The sequence below is a fragment of the Bactrocera neohumeralis genome, chromosome 5 (genome assembly GCF_024586455.1).
Source record: "Bactrocera neohumeralis isolate Rockhampton chromosome 5, APGP_CSIRO_Bneo_wtdbg2-racon-allhic-juicebox.fasta_v2, whole genome shotgun sequence".
NCBI lineage: Eukaryota > Metazoa > Arthropoda > Insecta > Diptera > Tephritidae > Bactrocera > Bactrocera neohumeralis.
In genome coordinates, this window is record NC_065922.1 from 11,545,683 (window position 1) to 11,562,075 (window position 16,393).

At 38.0% G+C, this 16,393-nt stretch overlaps 1 protein-coding gene across 2 annotated transcripts in view; it reads left to right on the plus strand.

The window, feature by feature from the left end:
* The first annotated feature begins 9,877 nt into the window (after positions 1-9,877).
* Positions 9,878-16,393, plus strand: part of LOC126759049 (glutamate receptor-interacting protein 1) — a 67,463-nt gene continuing 60,947 nt past the window's right edge. The window contains exons 1-2 of one of the 2 annotated variants that reach the window (XM_050473622.1): positions 9,878-10,884; positions 11,035-11,384. In XM_050473622.1, the coding sequence (XP_050329579.1) occupies positions 11,258-11,384 (127 nt within the window). In that variant the 5' untranslated portion in view covers positions 9,878-10,884; positions 11,035-11,257. The remainder of the gene's footprint in view (positions 10,885-11,034; positions 11,385-16,393) is intronic. The other variant, XM_050473621.1, reaches the window with a different exon arrangement.

Consider the following 16,393-nt stretch of genomic DNA (forward strand, 5'->3'; position numbering starts at 1 on the left):
TAAATTTTGAATACAAAATTATAACCTTAAACAATGTGATAGGCCCTCTCTATAAAACTTTAAGTATTTTAATGTAAAAAATTTTAAAATAGAGAATAATAGAAAACTACAGAAAAGGTAGTAAAAATTTTGGAAGTGTTACCATCTTTTTTTAAATTTTGAATACAAAATTATAACCTTAAACAATGTGCTAGGTTGTTCAATAAGTTTTGTCGTTAGATAAGAGCTGGCGTTTTTTAAACAACCTTGTAAAGAGGAAAAAACTAAACAAAAAAATTTCCAGGGTTGCCAACTGTTTAAATTTTTATTTAATAAGCCTAAAAAGATAAACGTATTATGTTTACAATACTGATATCAAACAAATTAGTTTACAGTTGAAAAAAAAATTGAGTAAGGTTGCCACCTGTTTGAAAATGTTTATACCGCTCTGTCTAATAATTTTTGAGTATAAAAAAAATATTTGGTCGCTCCCGCTTTTTCTAATATTTTTAAGTATAAGGTAAAAAGTATTTGGGGATATTGCCACCTGTTTGAAATTTTGTATCCAGAGATTACGTACTTTCATGTGATTGCTCCTGGACTCCAATTTTTAAGTGATCATCTTTACTTTCATAGCGCATGACATTACCAATGCAAATATTTCCTATTGGGTTCAGAATTTTACATACATACATTCAAGTGGATATACTATACAAACATTCACACATAGAATTATGTTGGCAGCATGTTATGTGTTAATTACCCATTAACATGACCATAATTATGGTCAAAAACAATTATTTTAACAAGGTATATTGGCAGACATGCACACACACCCACGCATTTTCATATACTTATATGAATATACATATACATATATACATACATACATGTTATGTACACTTGTAATAATTACAAAAGTGTTTTTGTGAAAATTCGTCTTTGAAGTGGCTAAAGTGTGGGTGAGCCTCTCTATGTGTGTATTGAGTCACGAAAAATCATTTTTATGTAAAAATATAAAAATAAATGCAAATATATACATTCTTACATACATATATATGCTAACTATGTGTTTGTAAGCTACTTTTGCGTAATTGACGAAAATTGCATTTATTTTTATGGCTAATAAAATTTTAACATTGCATTTGGCAGCCGCCAGAAATAATTGAGATTTTCCACGCACTTTTGTAATTCGAGGTTAAACGCGAAAATTAGCGATTTTCTAATGGATTTTGTTGAAATTTCAAAAATTAAAATTTTTTCGATTTCAAAAATCATTTGGCGTGTTAATGAAATAATATTTGGTTAAATACATATGTATGTTCATACTTGTATATTACTTATTGTCGTTGTTTGAATTGTCGAACTACATATTATATATTATAATTTTCGAAGATTGGTCTGTTAAATATAATATTTTGAAAACATCTAAGAGAGTTCTCAAGAGCGCTGGCGTACACCGATGACATCGATCTCATTCGTTTCAACAACCGCGCCGTTAGTTTTGCTTTCTCCGGACAGGATAAGGAAGCGAAGCAAATGGGTCTGGTGGGTCCTCTCATCAAACAAACAATCGTCGCATACGTGACTTGGCACACGCGTCACTGTCGACAGACATTACTTCGAAGTCGTAGATAAATTCCTCTATCTTGGAATCAGCATTAAAACCAACAACAACGTCAGTCTCGAAATCCAACGCAGAATAACTCTTGCCAACAGGTGATACTCCGGACTGAGTAGTTGAGAAGAAAAGTCCACTCTCGACGTACAAAGATCAAACTCTACAAGTCACTCATCATCCCCGTCCTGCTATATGGTGCAGAGGCATGGACGATGACAACATCTGATGAGTCGGCGTTACGAGTTTTCGAGAGAAAGATTCTGCGAAAGCGATGAGCTCTACGAGATATCGAAGTACAACGATATTGACATAGTTCAGCGAATTAAGATCTTGGCTAGGTCACGTCATTCGAATGAATGAGAACACTCCAGCTCTTAGGTTATTCGAGGTAGAATCTGACAAGGGAAAGAGAGGAAGACCTCCACTCCATTGGGAAGACCAGGTGAAGAAGGATCTGACTACACTAGGAATCTCCAATTGGCGCCAAACAGCGGAAGGGAAGAATGACTGAACGAGAATTCCATGGCTCTTATTAATATTCTCTGCGAATTGTGGCAATTTTGTTGCAAAACGAATAACGGAAGTGTAGTCACTTTAAACTAATTAATGTAAAAGTATTCCATTCAACCAAAGCTTTCCGCATGCTTTATATAAAACATAACATAAATTAAATATACATATGTATAACTACATACAACGGTATAATTAAAACACACTTAAGTTTTTTTGGAAATTTATGTCTATCGATTCGAAATTTGTATTTGTTTTTGGTGTAACGGTACATTAGCGCTGTGGGCAGTTTCGTTATGATGCCGAAGAACTCATAAATCTAATTTATGGCCGCAATTATGTGCACATGTGTGCATAGGTACATATGTATGTGTGTATAAATTTGGATATGATTGTGAGTGTCGGGTATATACAATGTACATATGTTTGTTGAGTATCGGTTATGTTCTTGACGATTCGAAGGGGTCGCACTGACTGAGTGGCAGTTCTAATGTCCATAATGGCATGTGCCATTGATTTTTACCGACTGAATCGACGACTGATGAGGTGTGTTTAGTTAGAATTTGTTAAGTCGAAGTGTTTAAAATTAAAAGTTTCCAATATTTATGGAAATTTTAGACAAAAATGTGTTAAAGTTTTCCATTTATTTCATATGAAATATTTTATGACCTCATAGAAGGTGCATTTAGGAGGGAGGTTTTTATAGAAGTAAGGTGGGTCATTATTTATTATTATAGTCAACATATCTTGAAAGGCACCCTTTATTGACATTTTAAAAAATCAAAAAATGCGATCTTCAAGAATATAAAATAAAAATTATAATATCAATGTTAAATATGAGCATGGCAATCTTTTGAAAAAAATACTTAAATTTGACACTGTTCGGTAAATATTTCGAAGAAAAGATTTTACAGTTCATTTATTTCATCTTTCAGGACCATGACATGGTCAAAAGTTATAAAAAATTGTTTTTTCATACTCAAATCAGAGAATTTGTTAAATTATCCCACGAAAGAATCGGTTGATAGCTCTTTCGCGTCTTCAAGCCCATGCTTGAATAGTTAAAATTCATGGTACTTTCTTAATCAAATAAAAAAATTTGTTGAATTATGCCATGCAAAGGATCGATTTATGGCTCATTCGCGTCTTCAAGCCCATGCTTGAATGGTCGAGAATTATAGAAAATTGTGTTCTCATTCTTATATCATAGAATTTGTTAAATTATCCCACAAAAGAATCGGTTGATAGCTCATTCGTGCCTTCAAGCCAATGCTTGAATGTTCGAAAGTTATTAAAAATTGTTTTTTTTATACTCAAATCAGAGAATATGTTGATTTGTCTCACACAAAGAATCGGGTGATAGCTCTTTCGCGCCTTCAGGCCCATGCTTGAATGGTCAAAAGTTATTAAAAATTGTTTTTTCTCAAATCATAAAGAATCATACATAAAGAATCGGTTGATAGCTATTTCGCGTCTTCAAGCTCATGCTTGAATGGAAAAAATTCTTAGAAAATTGTATTATATTAATCAAATCAGATAATTTGTTGAATTATCACACACAAAGGATCGCTTAACAGCTCATTCGCGTTTTGAAGCCCATGCTTGAATGGTCAAAAGTTATAGGAAAATGAGAAAAAATTTTAAATTCCTGGAGAAGTGTTCCCCGGTCTTTAAGCCTTTTGTTAGTTGCCACATCCTTTCGTAAATTCTTGGAGCATTACCCCTGTCGGCCAGCTTGTCAAGCTTTTCGCTGTTCTTTCCCTTATACCGACTTGCTATGGGTGGTCTCAGAAAACAGGAGTGCAATTCGAGCAGAAAACCGTTCGGCTAACTGTTGTGATTATAGCTTCTGGACGTCGAACCTTCCCTGTGTTTGTTGACGTGCGTTCTTTGCTGCACAGAGGCGGGGACGTATCTTAGCTGCAACAAGATACTGGTCCAAGTCAATGTTAGGACATCGGAGCGTCCGACGTTTCAAACACTGGAAACGTGTCTTCCGTCTATCACAACATAATCGAACTTGTTTGGTGGCTTTTAGATCCGGAGACAGCCAAGTAGCTTGTTGAATTTTCCTATATTGGAATCTAGTACCACAGATAACCATATTTCGTGCCCCGGCGAAGTCGATCAGTCTCAACCCACTTTGGGGATGTTTTATCATGGGGGCTGCATTTACCGAACCTTCTTTGTCCACCTTGGCGTTAAAGTCATAGGTGCGCTCCAAGCGCTCATAGAAGGTATCTTTCCCACCACGAAACCCACACCGAATTTGCGCTCCATCATATGGCCACTGTAGTAAATGCTACAAGGACCTACTCGCTCAGTCCTTGGCCCGTCCATCGCACTTCTTGGACGTCGGTGATGTCAGTCTTTACTCAAACGAGGAACTGACATTCTAGGTGCATGTCCTTAAATCGTTATCCTTAATGTATTTGCAGTGATCGTCATCAAAAGGGGGTTTTTCATCCGAGGCTGTTTTCTTCTTTTAATTGGTGGTGTTTTTTACGTTGCGGGTCCCAAACACAGCACATAATCCTGAGGATCGCCTTCAAATGAATGTTTTTTTGGCTACCCAGAGTATACTTGGTCTAAAACCGCTAGCCGTGAGCTGCTTGAGCCATATGTAAAAGAATCGTTTCTGGCCACTCCCGAGTGGATGGCGTCCAGAGAGCTTTTCTCACTCACATGAAGTTCTACACATGACTAAATTCTCTAGTTATTTAAAGTACTCTGCTTTAAGCTTCTGTTTCTGAGTATTTTATAGATTGATAAGGTTATGAACTTTTCCATTGACTTAAAAAATTGTCAAAAATAAAATATTTTTTTCAAAAATTATATCCATTTTTATATATGTACATACAGGTACAAACTTAATGTTTAGCATATCTTAAAGATACTTCATCGAAAAGATTTGATAGGCGTACATCGTAAAATTTATGATATGTCATGTCCAGTGATGCCAAGAGACCAACCAGAAAGATTTGATAAAATAAATTTAAACAAAATAGTTTTATTTTTATAACGCGCGATACACAAATTTATAAAAAGATGCCACCCACGCAAAAGAGGGGGGTACTAGGCAGCAATATGTAATGCCAGTCATGCTATGTGATGCTATGCTGCGCTAAGTAATCTCGGGCATGCGATGACAATCAATTTGGCAAACACTTCTGCTGTAAGTATGTATTTGTGTGTGTGTTGTTGTAAGCATCCGGCGGATGTTTCGTCAGTGACACTCGATTTTTATATGCACACTCACCGCATTTATACACATATGACAAAATATTTTATATACATATAAACTTATTTATATATCAATTTGTGTGTGTGTTTATGTGAAAAGCGCATTTTCATAAATCCACGGCATATATTATAATTTTATTCGCTTTGAAATCAGGCAAATAGGCTTTGTGGCTAAAAGAGATTTGTGTACACATACATATATACGCATTTTCGTGCAACTGTAGTAATTTATATCTAAGAAGTATGCTGGTTCCTCGATACGCACGCTTGGCACATAAATTTTCTGCAATGTCTGACGAATGAATGGGCTAAGCACACACACATATACATACATAAAACATATTTACGTAGTAATGTATGGATGTTTGTAAATATGTATGGATGTCTATTTGTATATAAAAGTATATATGTTTCGATTTGCTCACAGAAAGTTAATCACTTCTGCTTTGAAGTGCAGCAGCGTGTGGATTTATGAAGTTTTTCTATCGGAATGTATTGCCAACTACTCAGTTGCCTTGGATCACCAGGCTTAATCCGGTTTGCTCGTTTTCATAAAAAGAACTCCCACCAGGCCTTCTAATACATATGTACACTCTTATATACATATATACATACATACATACACATATACATACATACATATGCACATAGTTAGCTACTTATGTGGTAGCCAGCGCCAATATCAATTTCACTTGCCAAAAAGCGAGTGTCTTTTTGCCAGTCCATTGAACCACATTAAGTTGTCTGCCAAGCAAATGTTTCATATCGCCGTTTCGGTTGTTGTCAATGCAACTCTGTGTTTACACCAAATGTGCCTTCGTCTTTATGCTTTTCTAAAGACTGCCACAGCTTGCTCGTCAATTATTTGGACATTTTGGCCTGTCTTCTGATTTCTTATAAATATCAGACACCCATACACTACATAATATATATATACATACATATGTGTATATATATACTCCAAGACATGTGATTCCCCGCATATTTTGTCATTTATCGAATTTATTTTTAAGCTGAAACAACAAGTAGTGACATTAGGCATTTAAGAACCAAGTAATTAAGTATGTTTCTTATTTTTCTCAAAACTCTTCAGACTCGCTGGCCGTCTTTCTATGAAGGTCTTTATCAGCGCAGACATATTTTATGTTCTTTGCTGACAATTCAAATGTTTATGTACGAGTATATGGGTCAGAGAGGGAAAAACATTTCTGTGGTATTTCAAATATTTTTACAGCTATATATATTTTAAAGAAATACAAATGATTCTGCCGATTTTCGTAGGATTATTGAAAAATGGATTTAGAAATCATATTGAAAATTCGATTTGAAAATATTGGAGAAAGTTATAATCGCCAGAGTTGTCTTTCATTGTCTATTCCGAAAATTTCTATATTACTTCTTCTTCTTATTTATTGGCGTAGACACCACTTACGCGGTTATAGCCAAGTTTACAACAGCCCACCAGTTCTTCTTCGTTATCGTTGTTTGGCACCAATTGGAGATTCCAAGCGAAGCCAGGTCCTTCTCCACCTGGTCTTTCCAACGTAGTGGAGGTCTTCGTCTTCCTCTGATTTCCCCGGCGGGTCGAATACTCTCAGAGCTGCAATGTTTTCGCACAGCTCTGTCTCTTAATTCGCAGAACTATGTCAATTTCGTCGTATATCTCATACAGCTCATCGTTAGTCATCGACTGCGGTATTCGTTGCCAATACGCCATAAATCTTCGCAGAACCTTTCTCTCGAAAACTCGTAATGCCGACTCGTCAGTTGTTGTCATCGTCCATGACTCTGCATCAAATAGCAGGACGGGGATTGTGTGACTTCTAGAGTTTGGTCTTTGTTTGTTTGTTTGTCGAGAGGACTTTACTTCTTAATTGCCTACTCAGTCTGAAGTAGCACCTGTTGGCAAGAGCTATCCTGCGATGGACTACGGGGCTGACGTCTTTCTTGGTGTTGGGAAGGTTTCAAGGGAGCCTTATATCAAAGAGAAAGCAAGGAAGGCATTGACGCTGAAGAGCAGCCGATGGCAAAAGGGAGGGTCTCTCCCCGAAAGTCGTCGTTTGACTTTACAATACCATAGTCCATTGTGTTTATGGCGTTTTTGCGTGCTAGCGGCATTCATCAGCATGTGTGTCCACTAAGGTCCATACCAACCAGGGCACTTAATGCCAGAAACTCTCTATCAACTGCTATACTTGTATAAATAGATCGTTATTAGGCGAAGACAAACGTAAGAGCTCAAAATAGCTCCCATGACAACAGCATCCTATACTACCGTTCATAATTTCATGCCGCGGCATTTATTGAAGAACTTGAAATATTTTAATTATGTCCATGAAGAGAGAATTTCACTTTTGCTCGACTACATCATGAAGGCTAGGACTTCATCAGAGGTGAATGGATTTATTGCAAGAACATATATAAGGTTTGTCAAAAAAGTCTTGCGGTATTTTTATTGAATTTTTTTTTATTGAAATTGAAATGAATTTTTGATGACTCATGCCTAGCTCTTGACCGATGCTACGGCTGCTACTATGCCGGTCTCTTTCGACCAATTCAGCGATTTTATCGCAATTTTCGACGACAGGTCTTCCGGAGCGTGGCGCATTTTCGACCACCTCTACACCAGAACGAAAACGTTGAAATCGTTGCACAAATTTTATTGGCGGCTTGAGATGCGTTTTTGCTTTATCGTAGTAGTACTGTAAAATATGCCGTATTTTCTCTTTATTTTGCTCCATGTTTGCGACGCTATAACTCACGAACGACTTAAAAAAAACGACAATCAATCAAACACGTGTTAGCCCGTGAAATGAGCTTTCCAAAAAGGTATAGCATAACCCGATGCGACGAATAAAACTAGAACTACGCGCTTTCACCGCCAACTAGCGAAAATACCGCAAGACTTTTTTGACAAACTAGTATGTTGTCCACAAACATGTTGCTGACAACATGTTGCCAGTGACTACAGCTGTTCGGTATTTCCTGCGCAACACACACATACCCAACTCACTCTCTCTCTCATATACTGATGGACATGCTAGAGGAAAAGCCAGCAGTGAGTGGCAAAGCTCAAAGACGCTGGCAGCATGCCATAAAATGCCGCTGAAAACAACGAGAAAACAATTGAATAGTTGCCGGCATTCATGACGTAACCCAATGAACAATTAGCTATGAATGGGGTAAATTTTGATGGACAAGAGACATAAGCTTAATGCGTTGTGTATCATGAGTTCTTGCCGTACGACCACACTCGGTGGTAGTCTTACGGTAATTCAACGAAACTCATGTGTCAGTCGACTGAGAAATGGAAAGCTGTTAGCGAAGCGTCAGCATTCATCATGACAAAACTGAGAGTTTTTCAACATATTAGAATAGATTAATAGAAAATACTTTAATGTCCTGTCCCTCCCGAGGTAATTCTTAACCGGTGGTTTCCGTGGAAAAGTCTTGAGTTGGGAATAGGCTAGGTTTTAACGGATTAAAGTTCCGTACTCCGGCTTTCAATGCTTCCCCCTACTATAAAAACAAAAAAACTCTCTCCAGACCTGACCCGCTGTGACCTTTTTTTGTACCCAACGACATGAAAAGTCTCATGAAAGGATGACGGCGATTCAGGAGATAAAAACTGTATCGAAGAATAATCCAAACAAAATTACAACGAATGACCTCTTTTAAAGTGCTTTGAAATTGAAAAAAGCAAGATCTCAATAAAAGACTTTTCAAGTGCTTTGAGGATTGGAAAAAAAGATGGCAGAAGTGCAATATATCTGGGGATGATTACTTTGAAGGGAGGTTGAAGCCATGCGTAGAAGTTCACGCAAGTGAGGAAAGTTTTCTGAGCGCCATTCTTTAGGGAGTGACAAGAAATGATTCTTTTACATATGGCTCAAGCAGCTCATGACTTCCGACCTTAGACCTAGTATCCGCTGGATAGCCAAAAAACATCCGTTCGAAGGCGTGCTAAAATGAGAAGGCGAAATAACCTTCTCCAGGGTTGAGCGCTGAGTTTGAGACCCGCCACGTATAAAACACCTTCAATGAAAAGTAGGAAAAAGCCAATAAAGAAGAAGACGATTACTTTGAAGAACACAAAGTTTTTCGTGAAGCCCTCCACACTTTCGTACATATGTACATATATGTATATAAAGCATTTTTCATTCTCAAGTTGGTAAGCTAGAGTGACTATTTTTCCAGATACACAATTTTCGAAGTTTCGATAATTTCTTCAATAATGCTCACTGGGTGTAAATGCGGCATACAAAGCAGCGCAGCAATGTTGCACGAGGCGCACAAAGTTCGCGGCGACAGCAGACGAGCGCACACAGCAACAGTTGGAAAATACACGAGTGTGTACGTTTATGCCGACGCGGCAAAGGGAAGCGCTGCAGTCACGGGTGCTATGTGCAGAGAGCCACTGCTGTGTGTGCTCTGGTGGGTGCGTGTGCCGCGTCGCTGTCGGCGCAGCGATGGCTACGGAAGGCAAAGCGCTGCAGCACAGATTCATTCTGAAGTTGTGTCTCGTGGTGCACGGTCGAGTTTGTGGCAACGTCTGCAATCGGTGGCGATAATTAAACGTTACTTGCGACATACATACATACATGCCAGTAGCATATATCGGTGTATGTGTGTGCGATATATTTTTTAATTTAACGCGTGAACTGACGATCAAACCAATCGAAGGCGCGCTGCAAGGTGATGCGTGTGTACTAAATATATTGAAATTTATGAGCACAACAAACCTAACACACACACACGCATACAAGTGAACGCGTATTGATGGATGCGCCTGCGAAAGTGCAAGTGTTTGTGCGATTTGTGTTACCGTTTGGCGAATTGAAATGAAATTTCGCAGCAACATTTCGGCCGCCAATTGACAGTGTGTGTGTGGGTTTGGGCGCCCCGTAAAATCACCGCAAAACTTGGCAAAAACCGAATTTTATTTTATGCCTAATGTAGTAAATGGGTGAAACTCACATGCATATGCGGCCAAAGCCATCAATGTATTAGTGCGCATATATAACTGTATGTGTGTGTGTGTTTGTGAAGTGTCTGGTGTGTTTTCGCGTTCGAGGAAACTGCGCGCTCACTTTTCACTCTACCCCACTTTCGGCGCGCTGTTGTTGCTATTGCTGTTGTTTTTGCCTTTTTTCGTGCTTCATCTATAATTGCTGTTTTGGCTACGCAATTCTCCACAACATTTATTTTACTTACGGCAAGTAGTTTATGCGCGTTGCTGTTGTTGTTGCCGTTGAAGTGATTTCGTTTTGGAGGTCTGCGCGCGCTTGTAGCCGCCGCGCGGCAGTCGGTCGGCCACACCGCCCATTCACCCAACCGTCGGCGCGTCCGTTGCGCCGTTCAAGTTTAAAAATAGTTTTCGAAAACTCGCGTCGTATACGCACGAGCCAAGGGGAAAATCTTGTGAAAACTTGTGTATAACGTAGCAGTGGAAGAAGAAGCAGCAGAACGTGTGACGAGAAAAGCACTTTATGTCTACAGTTTCTCGGATTCTTGATTTTTTACTACTTCGTGTTAGTTTCCACGCGTTTTTGTTGTTGTTTTGTGTTTTGAGTTCTGAATTTTGTCAACGCGTACGCGTCGCGGCGTCTTCAAGACGCGCGGCAGTGACGATTTTTCAATCTCCGTGCTTTTTTCGTGCATTCATTGTGTATACTTTGCAGGTCTTGAGCGTTCCCCCTCTACGCGCTCGCACAACTGTGAAATTTCAAATCAATTTTGAAATAGTTTCTGTATAAAACAACACACAACCGAAACATAAATTCGTATAAGAGTGTAGTGCGTGTGTGTGCGCCATGTTTGCCGTGCGCTGAGTGGCAGTTTTCCGGTGCTCTAGAAGAATTGTGCAGAAAAAAGAAGAAATATTGAATAATAATATCGCGCAAAATGAAACTTTGGAAGGCAAAGAAGCCGATTAGTTGCGTGCCCGGCAAATCGGCCGCGCTGAAGAATGAGGATAAACTGGATGGTGGCAATAACAGCGGTGGCATACCGTTAACGCCGATTGTTTCGGGTGAGTTGCGTCTAGTTTGGATTGAAAGTGAGACTTTATATTGTCATGTAATAGCTGGTAATGACAATTCACTATATATTATTTATGATTCGATTCGAAACTGGAGAATTTAAATTTCAAAAAATCACCTTCGCTTCTCAGATTGTTTATCAATCATTATTTAGTGCAAACTCAATGGTCCAATTGAGCAGAAGCGAAGAATTGCTACGCAATTTGATAATACAACCCAAATTATCTATCATCTGTCTACATACGTACATATGTATAACATTTTGGTTCCAATATGATTGATAACAGTTTGATTATAAGCAACACCATAAACGACTTGAGATATTTTATCAGGATGCCACGATTGAAAAATCCCATGTAACGATATTTCTTACAAATTTAAAAACGAATATTTTAAAATTAAGTAGTGAATGTGACAATTAGGCTTAAGTTTTCCGAAAATAGAATTTTTCCACTGATGCTCACTTTGTATAAATGTGGGCACAAAATAGTAAGACTTCTTAATTTAAATTTCGCACAAAAACCCAATCGTCTAATTATTTTTTCTTCTTGGTTGGTACGACTTACATTGACATCTATGACAAAGGTCACATCAAACCAAAATCATTAGTGTTTACTACAAGTATACGCTTGTCTTTCTGAAGTACATAAAGTGCCTTCGGCGATATCTACGATGAATGAAATTATATAACAGACAAGTTCCATTCAATTTTGTGTGGGGAATCCAATTTCTGATACCGGAATGTTCAGAATGTTGGAAAAGGCCTTTGGGGATAATTATTTTTCGCGAGTAAGAATTTGAATTGATTGGTGCAAATTATTCCAAGCGGGTCGATAACGCGTTGACGAAGAACCGCGTCCACGGCGGCCATCAACATCAACTGATGATCAACAATTCAATAAAATAAAGGTATTGATGCTTGCATCGTTGGAATATCGGAAGGATCAGTAAAAACCATTTTGAAAGATCAAAACAGGTTTCCGTCTACCAGGATATCATGAAACGTATTATTACTGGCGATGAGTATTGGATCTATGCTTTCAACCCGGAAACAAACGAATACCGAAGCAAAGAAAAGCCGAAGCCGAAAAAAACCATGTCAAAGCAGGTCAAAAATCAATGTTATGTTGATAGTTTTCTTCGATTTTCGAGATGTGGTGCACTCCGAATTTCTTCCGACCGGCCAAACTGTAAACAAGGAATACTATTTGAATAGTGCTACGCATCGTTTGCGCGAAACAATTCGTAAAAGGAGGCCAAAATTATGGGCCGACAACTGCTGGTTTTTGCACCACAATAAGGCACCGTCGCATACTGCATCGAATCTTCGTGAGTTTTCCACTAAATAAACCGTTTCTTTAGATTAAGAATTTTAAAATTATGAACAAATTCTTACTTTTTTTGCTCATAGTAGTAAATGTAATTTGATAGTATTCTCTGGGGTCCTTCGTTTGGAGGTCGACATTGGTCAATTGCTGTATCGTGGTACCTTGATTTCTGTGTTTAGTTCAATACATAGGTAAGGTACTTCTTCAAAGTTCTTCAAATTTTTCATTCTTTCGGACCGGCAGAGAAAGTTGTGTAGAAATCCAATTATTCCAAGTGTAATCCGTATACCACCGACTTAGCAAACTGAATTAATAGCATAATTCAAGCTCTGAGTTCCATAATACAAAAAAGAGGTGTTGATACCAATTATCAAAGGTATATTAGTTTTTGTTTTTACCAACGAACTCAAATAGCAAACTACCATAATATGTTGGTGCAAACGCTCGTGGACTTCAGCACGCTAACGTATAATCTATGCAATTGGTCATAAATTTTTCCAATAATGGATACTGAATATCTAAATATCATCCCACTTTAAGAAGAGCTCAATCAAGCGGGTGTCCTATACATCCAGATGAATCAGAGAAGCTTCCAAAATTATCAAAATTCATATAAATTGGTTCAATTAGAGTTGGAATTTCTTTCTATTATACTATTATCTTTCTTAACAAAAACATACGAGTTTTCTATAAAGTACCTGCGGTTTCTCATTTTCATTGAGATAACTCACATATTGGCCAATATGTGCGGTATAAAGTCATTTTTATGTTTGAAATTCTTTATATTACGTTAGTATTGATCTGATTCAAATTATTTGTGACACACAGACATACTATTTTGAGAGAAGGATTATCCCTGAACTTCAATTATATACCTCACACATTGACCGATATTTTCGATGAAAATTCAACTATAGGTCCAGGTTTCCAATTATACAGTACCTTGAACAGCTTTTGTTGGATTGGATAATTTTTGATCATAAGATACTTTAAAGGCACTATTCGTGCAAAGTTATGTTAATTGCTTCTCGATTTTAAAACCGGAAAGTAAAAGATGAAAAGCGATTTTAAAATTGTGTTATATGGGAAGTAAGTGCGGTAGTTGTTCGATTTCGCCCATTTTGAAACTGAGGCATAAGAATGTTAAAGTAATGCCATGTACCGAATTCGGTTGAAATCGGACGAACGGACAGACAGGGAGTCTCCCGGATTTCAACTCGTCTCGTTATCCTGATCATTTATATATACATATGTATGTATATAACCCTATAACTAACTCGATTCGTTTGTGGTGATACATATAACCGTTAGGTGAACAAAACTACTATACGCTGTAGCAACACGTAGCAGGAAATAAATATGTTTATGCAAAAAAATTGAATAATATTTGCGATTAAAAGAGTCACGCTCGATTTTGAAAACACTAAAACTTAGTGTGGCGTTTTAGGGTTAATTTGACTAAGTCATTATTCGAAATAATTGCTTTGCGTCTCATTGATTTCTAAAATTTCTGTAAAAAAAATAAAAAATCAAAACACAAAGCATTCTAAATACCGGTCTTAAATGTTTTGGTCTACAATAGCTCTTTTTTATAAAAACACTAGCTGCTAATACGAGCTGCTTCGCTTCAAAGTACATTGAACCTGGTCGGTTTGAAGCCACGTCCCTCAAATGTAGAAAGTACTCCCCCAAAAAAGTGTTCTTTTGTAATCCAATATTCAAAACAAAATGTGCATTGACCCAGTACCTCTATGTACATACATACATATATATATGTAAGTATGTAGTGCACTACACCAAACCCTTTGTCAATATTGTCAATATGCATTCATCGATAGACAGTCGCTTGTAATCATAAATCACGCTTCATCCGAACACAGCGCGCACCTTTCAGCGATCGCCGTTTATTTGTTTTGATTTGACTGTTAGTGGCTGAAATTTCACTGACTGACACCCCCGAAAAGCGGAGTTTCAAGTGACACCGCCAGCGCTTACATGCATGAGTTTGTATGTATACATATGTACAAGGTGACGTGTAAGGGGGTGTGTGACTTTAATAATAATAAAAATGCGTTCATGTTGCACTTCAAAATTAAGTCGTGTCTCTAAATTTAAGTATGTGCGTGTATATGTGTATGTATTTAACACAATCTGTCAATCCTTGTCTTGTCATAGGCACTGTTGTTGTTGTTGCAGTGTTTTTTTTTTTGTTTTTGTGGATTCACAGTTGTCATTATTGAAGTGAATGAGCAAACAAGCGACATCTGGCCTCCGCCAACAGCATTTATTGCTGGCCACTTGCAATAACTGGCATTCCCGCTCATGTGTGTGTGCGTGTGTGGGTGGTGTGCTGCCAACAACAATGTAGCAGTTATGTTCAAACGCGTGCATAAAAGCAAATAAGCGCTCAGTTGCCGTTGTCAGACGCGTTTTTATGCTTTTTATAGCATGCAATAAATATGCTGAGTGCGATAAATATCGCATGCGATATATATTTTTTTTTCAATTTTAAAGGCAACGCATTTTCCAATGGCGCTTTTCATTTTTTTGTGTGTTTATGGAAGTTCAGCAGATCGATCGCTTGCTTTCCATGCGTTTTGGCGCTTTCCGCTTGAATTGTTTTTGTAGCAACATATGTATGTATAAATATACATATGTATGTATGTATATACATATGTATGTACATATTCAACAAACTGCGTCGTATTTTTATATGATTTTTCCCCACAACTTTGTTGTTTTTTGTCAATTATTCTGCTATTCTGCTACAAATTGAGGCATTCGAAGTCAGCTTTTGCTGATCGCGGCGATCGCGATCGTGATCTCTTTGTTCTATGCCATAAAGCCAATATTCGATTTTCCCCAATTACTTAGGCGCTCAGCAAGCGGGCTTGTGTGTCGCTTGCCGCGCGCTCGTTCAGCTAACATTTGATGTTGCTGTTGTTGTTGTTGTGGTCGGTAGCTTAATTGCAAATGGTTTGCCGCCTCCGCGTTCGATTTGTATCTGGTAAATGTCATCGATTTGTTTTTGTTGTTGCTCTGTGTGTGCCCATTTGGCCATTTACTTGGGTTATCTGCCTTTGTCCGCCCATTTAGTGCGTTCGAAGCTGAATTTTTATGAAATAATTGTGGGAAATTCTTGAATGGCTTTACAAAGTCTTTTTCCGAGAAGTTTTATTGGATCATATGCTTCATTTCGAGGGCGCTTCGAACACATGCTTATGGATAAAAGTGCGAGGTTTCTATGAATTATGGCGAGTTTTATCGGTACTTAGGGTAATCATATAATTGTAGTGATTGTAATGCGATATTTGGTGTGTGGCTTGATGTTGTTCTGGAAGTTGAAAAAGTCGTAGGATTCGAAATTTGTCGGACGCCATCCAGGAATGCAGCATAAATGGAAAGAGCGGCTCGATCGAACATCTTTCGGATCGTAAATTTTGTACAAATCTTACCCTATACAAATCCAACTCTAACTACTATTAAACTCCTAAGTGTCTTAACCTCCCAAACGAGGGAAAGTCGTGAAGGAAGTGTTGAGTTGGTTCCATTTCATCTTCTTCCATGCAGCTTCTGTAGATGGCGTCTGGTAAGATTACAGCATGGTCACCAATAGGACAATGGCATGTTAAAAGCCCCACAACTAGGGAAAGGCTAGCCTTATAGAGGGC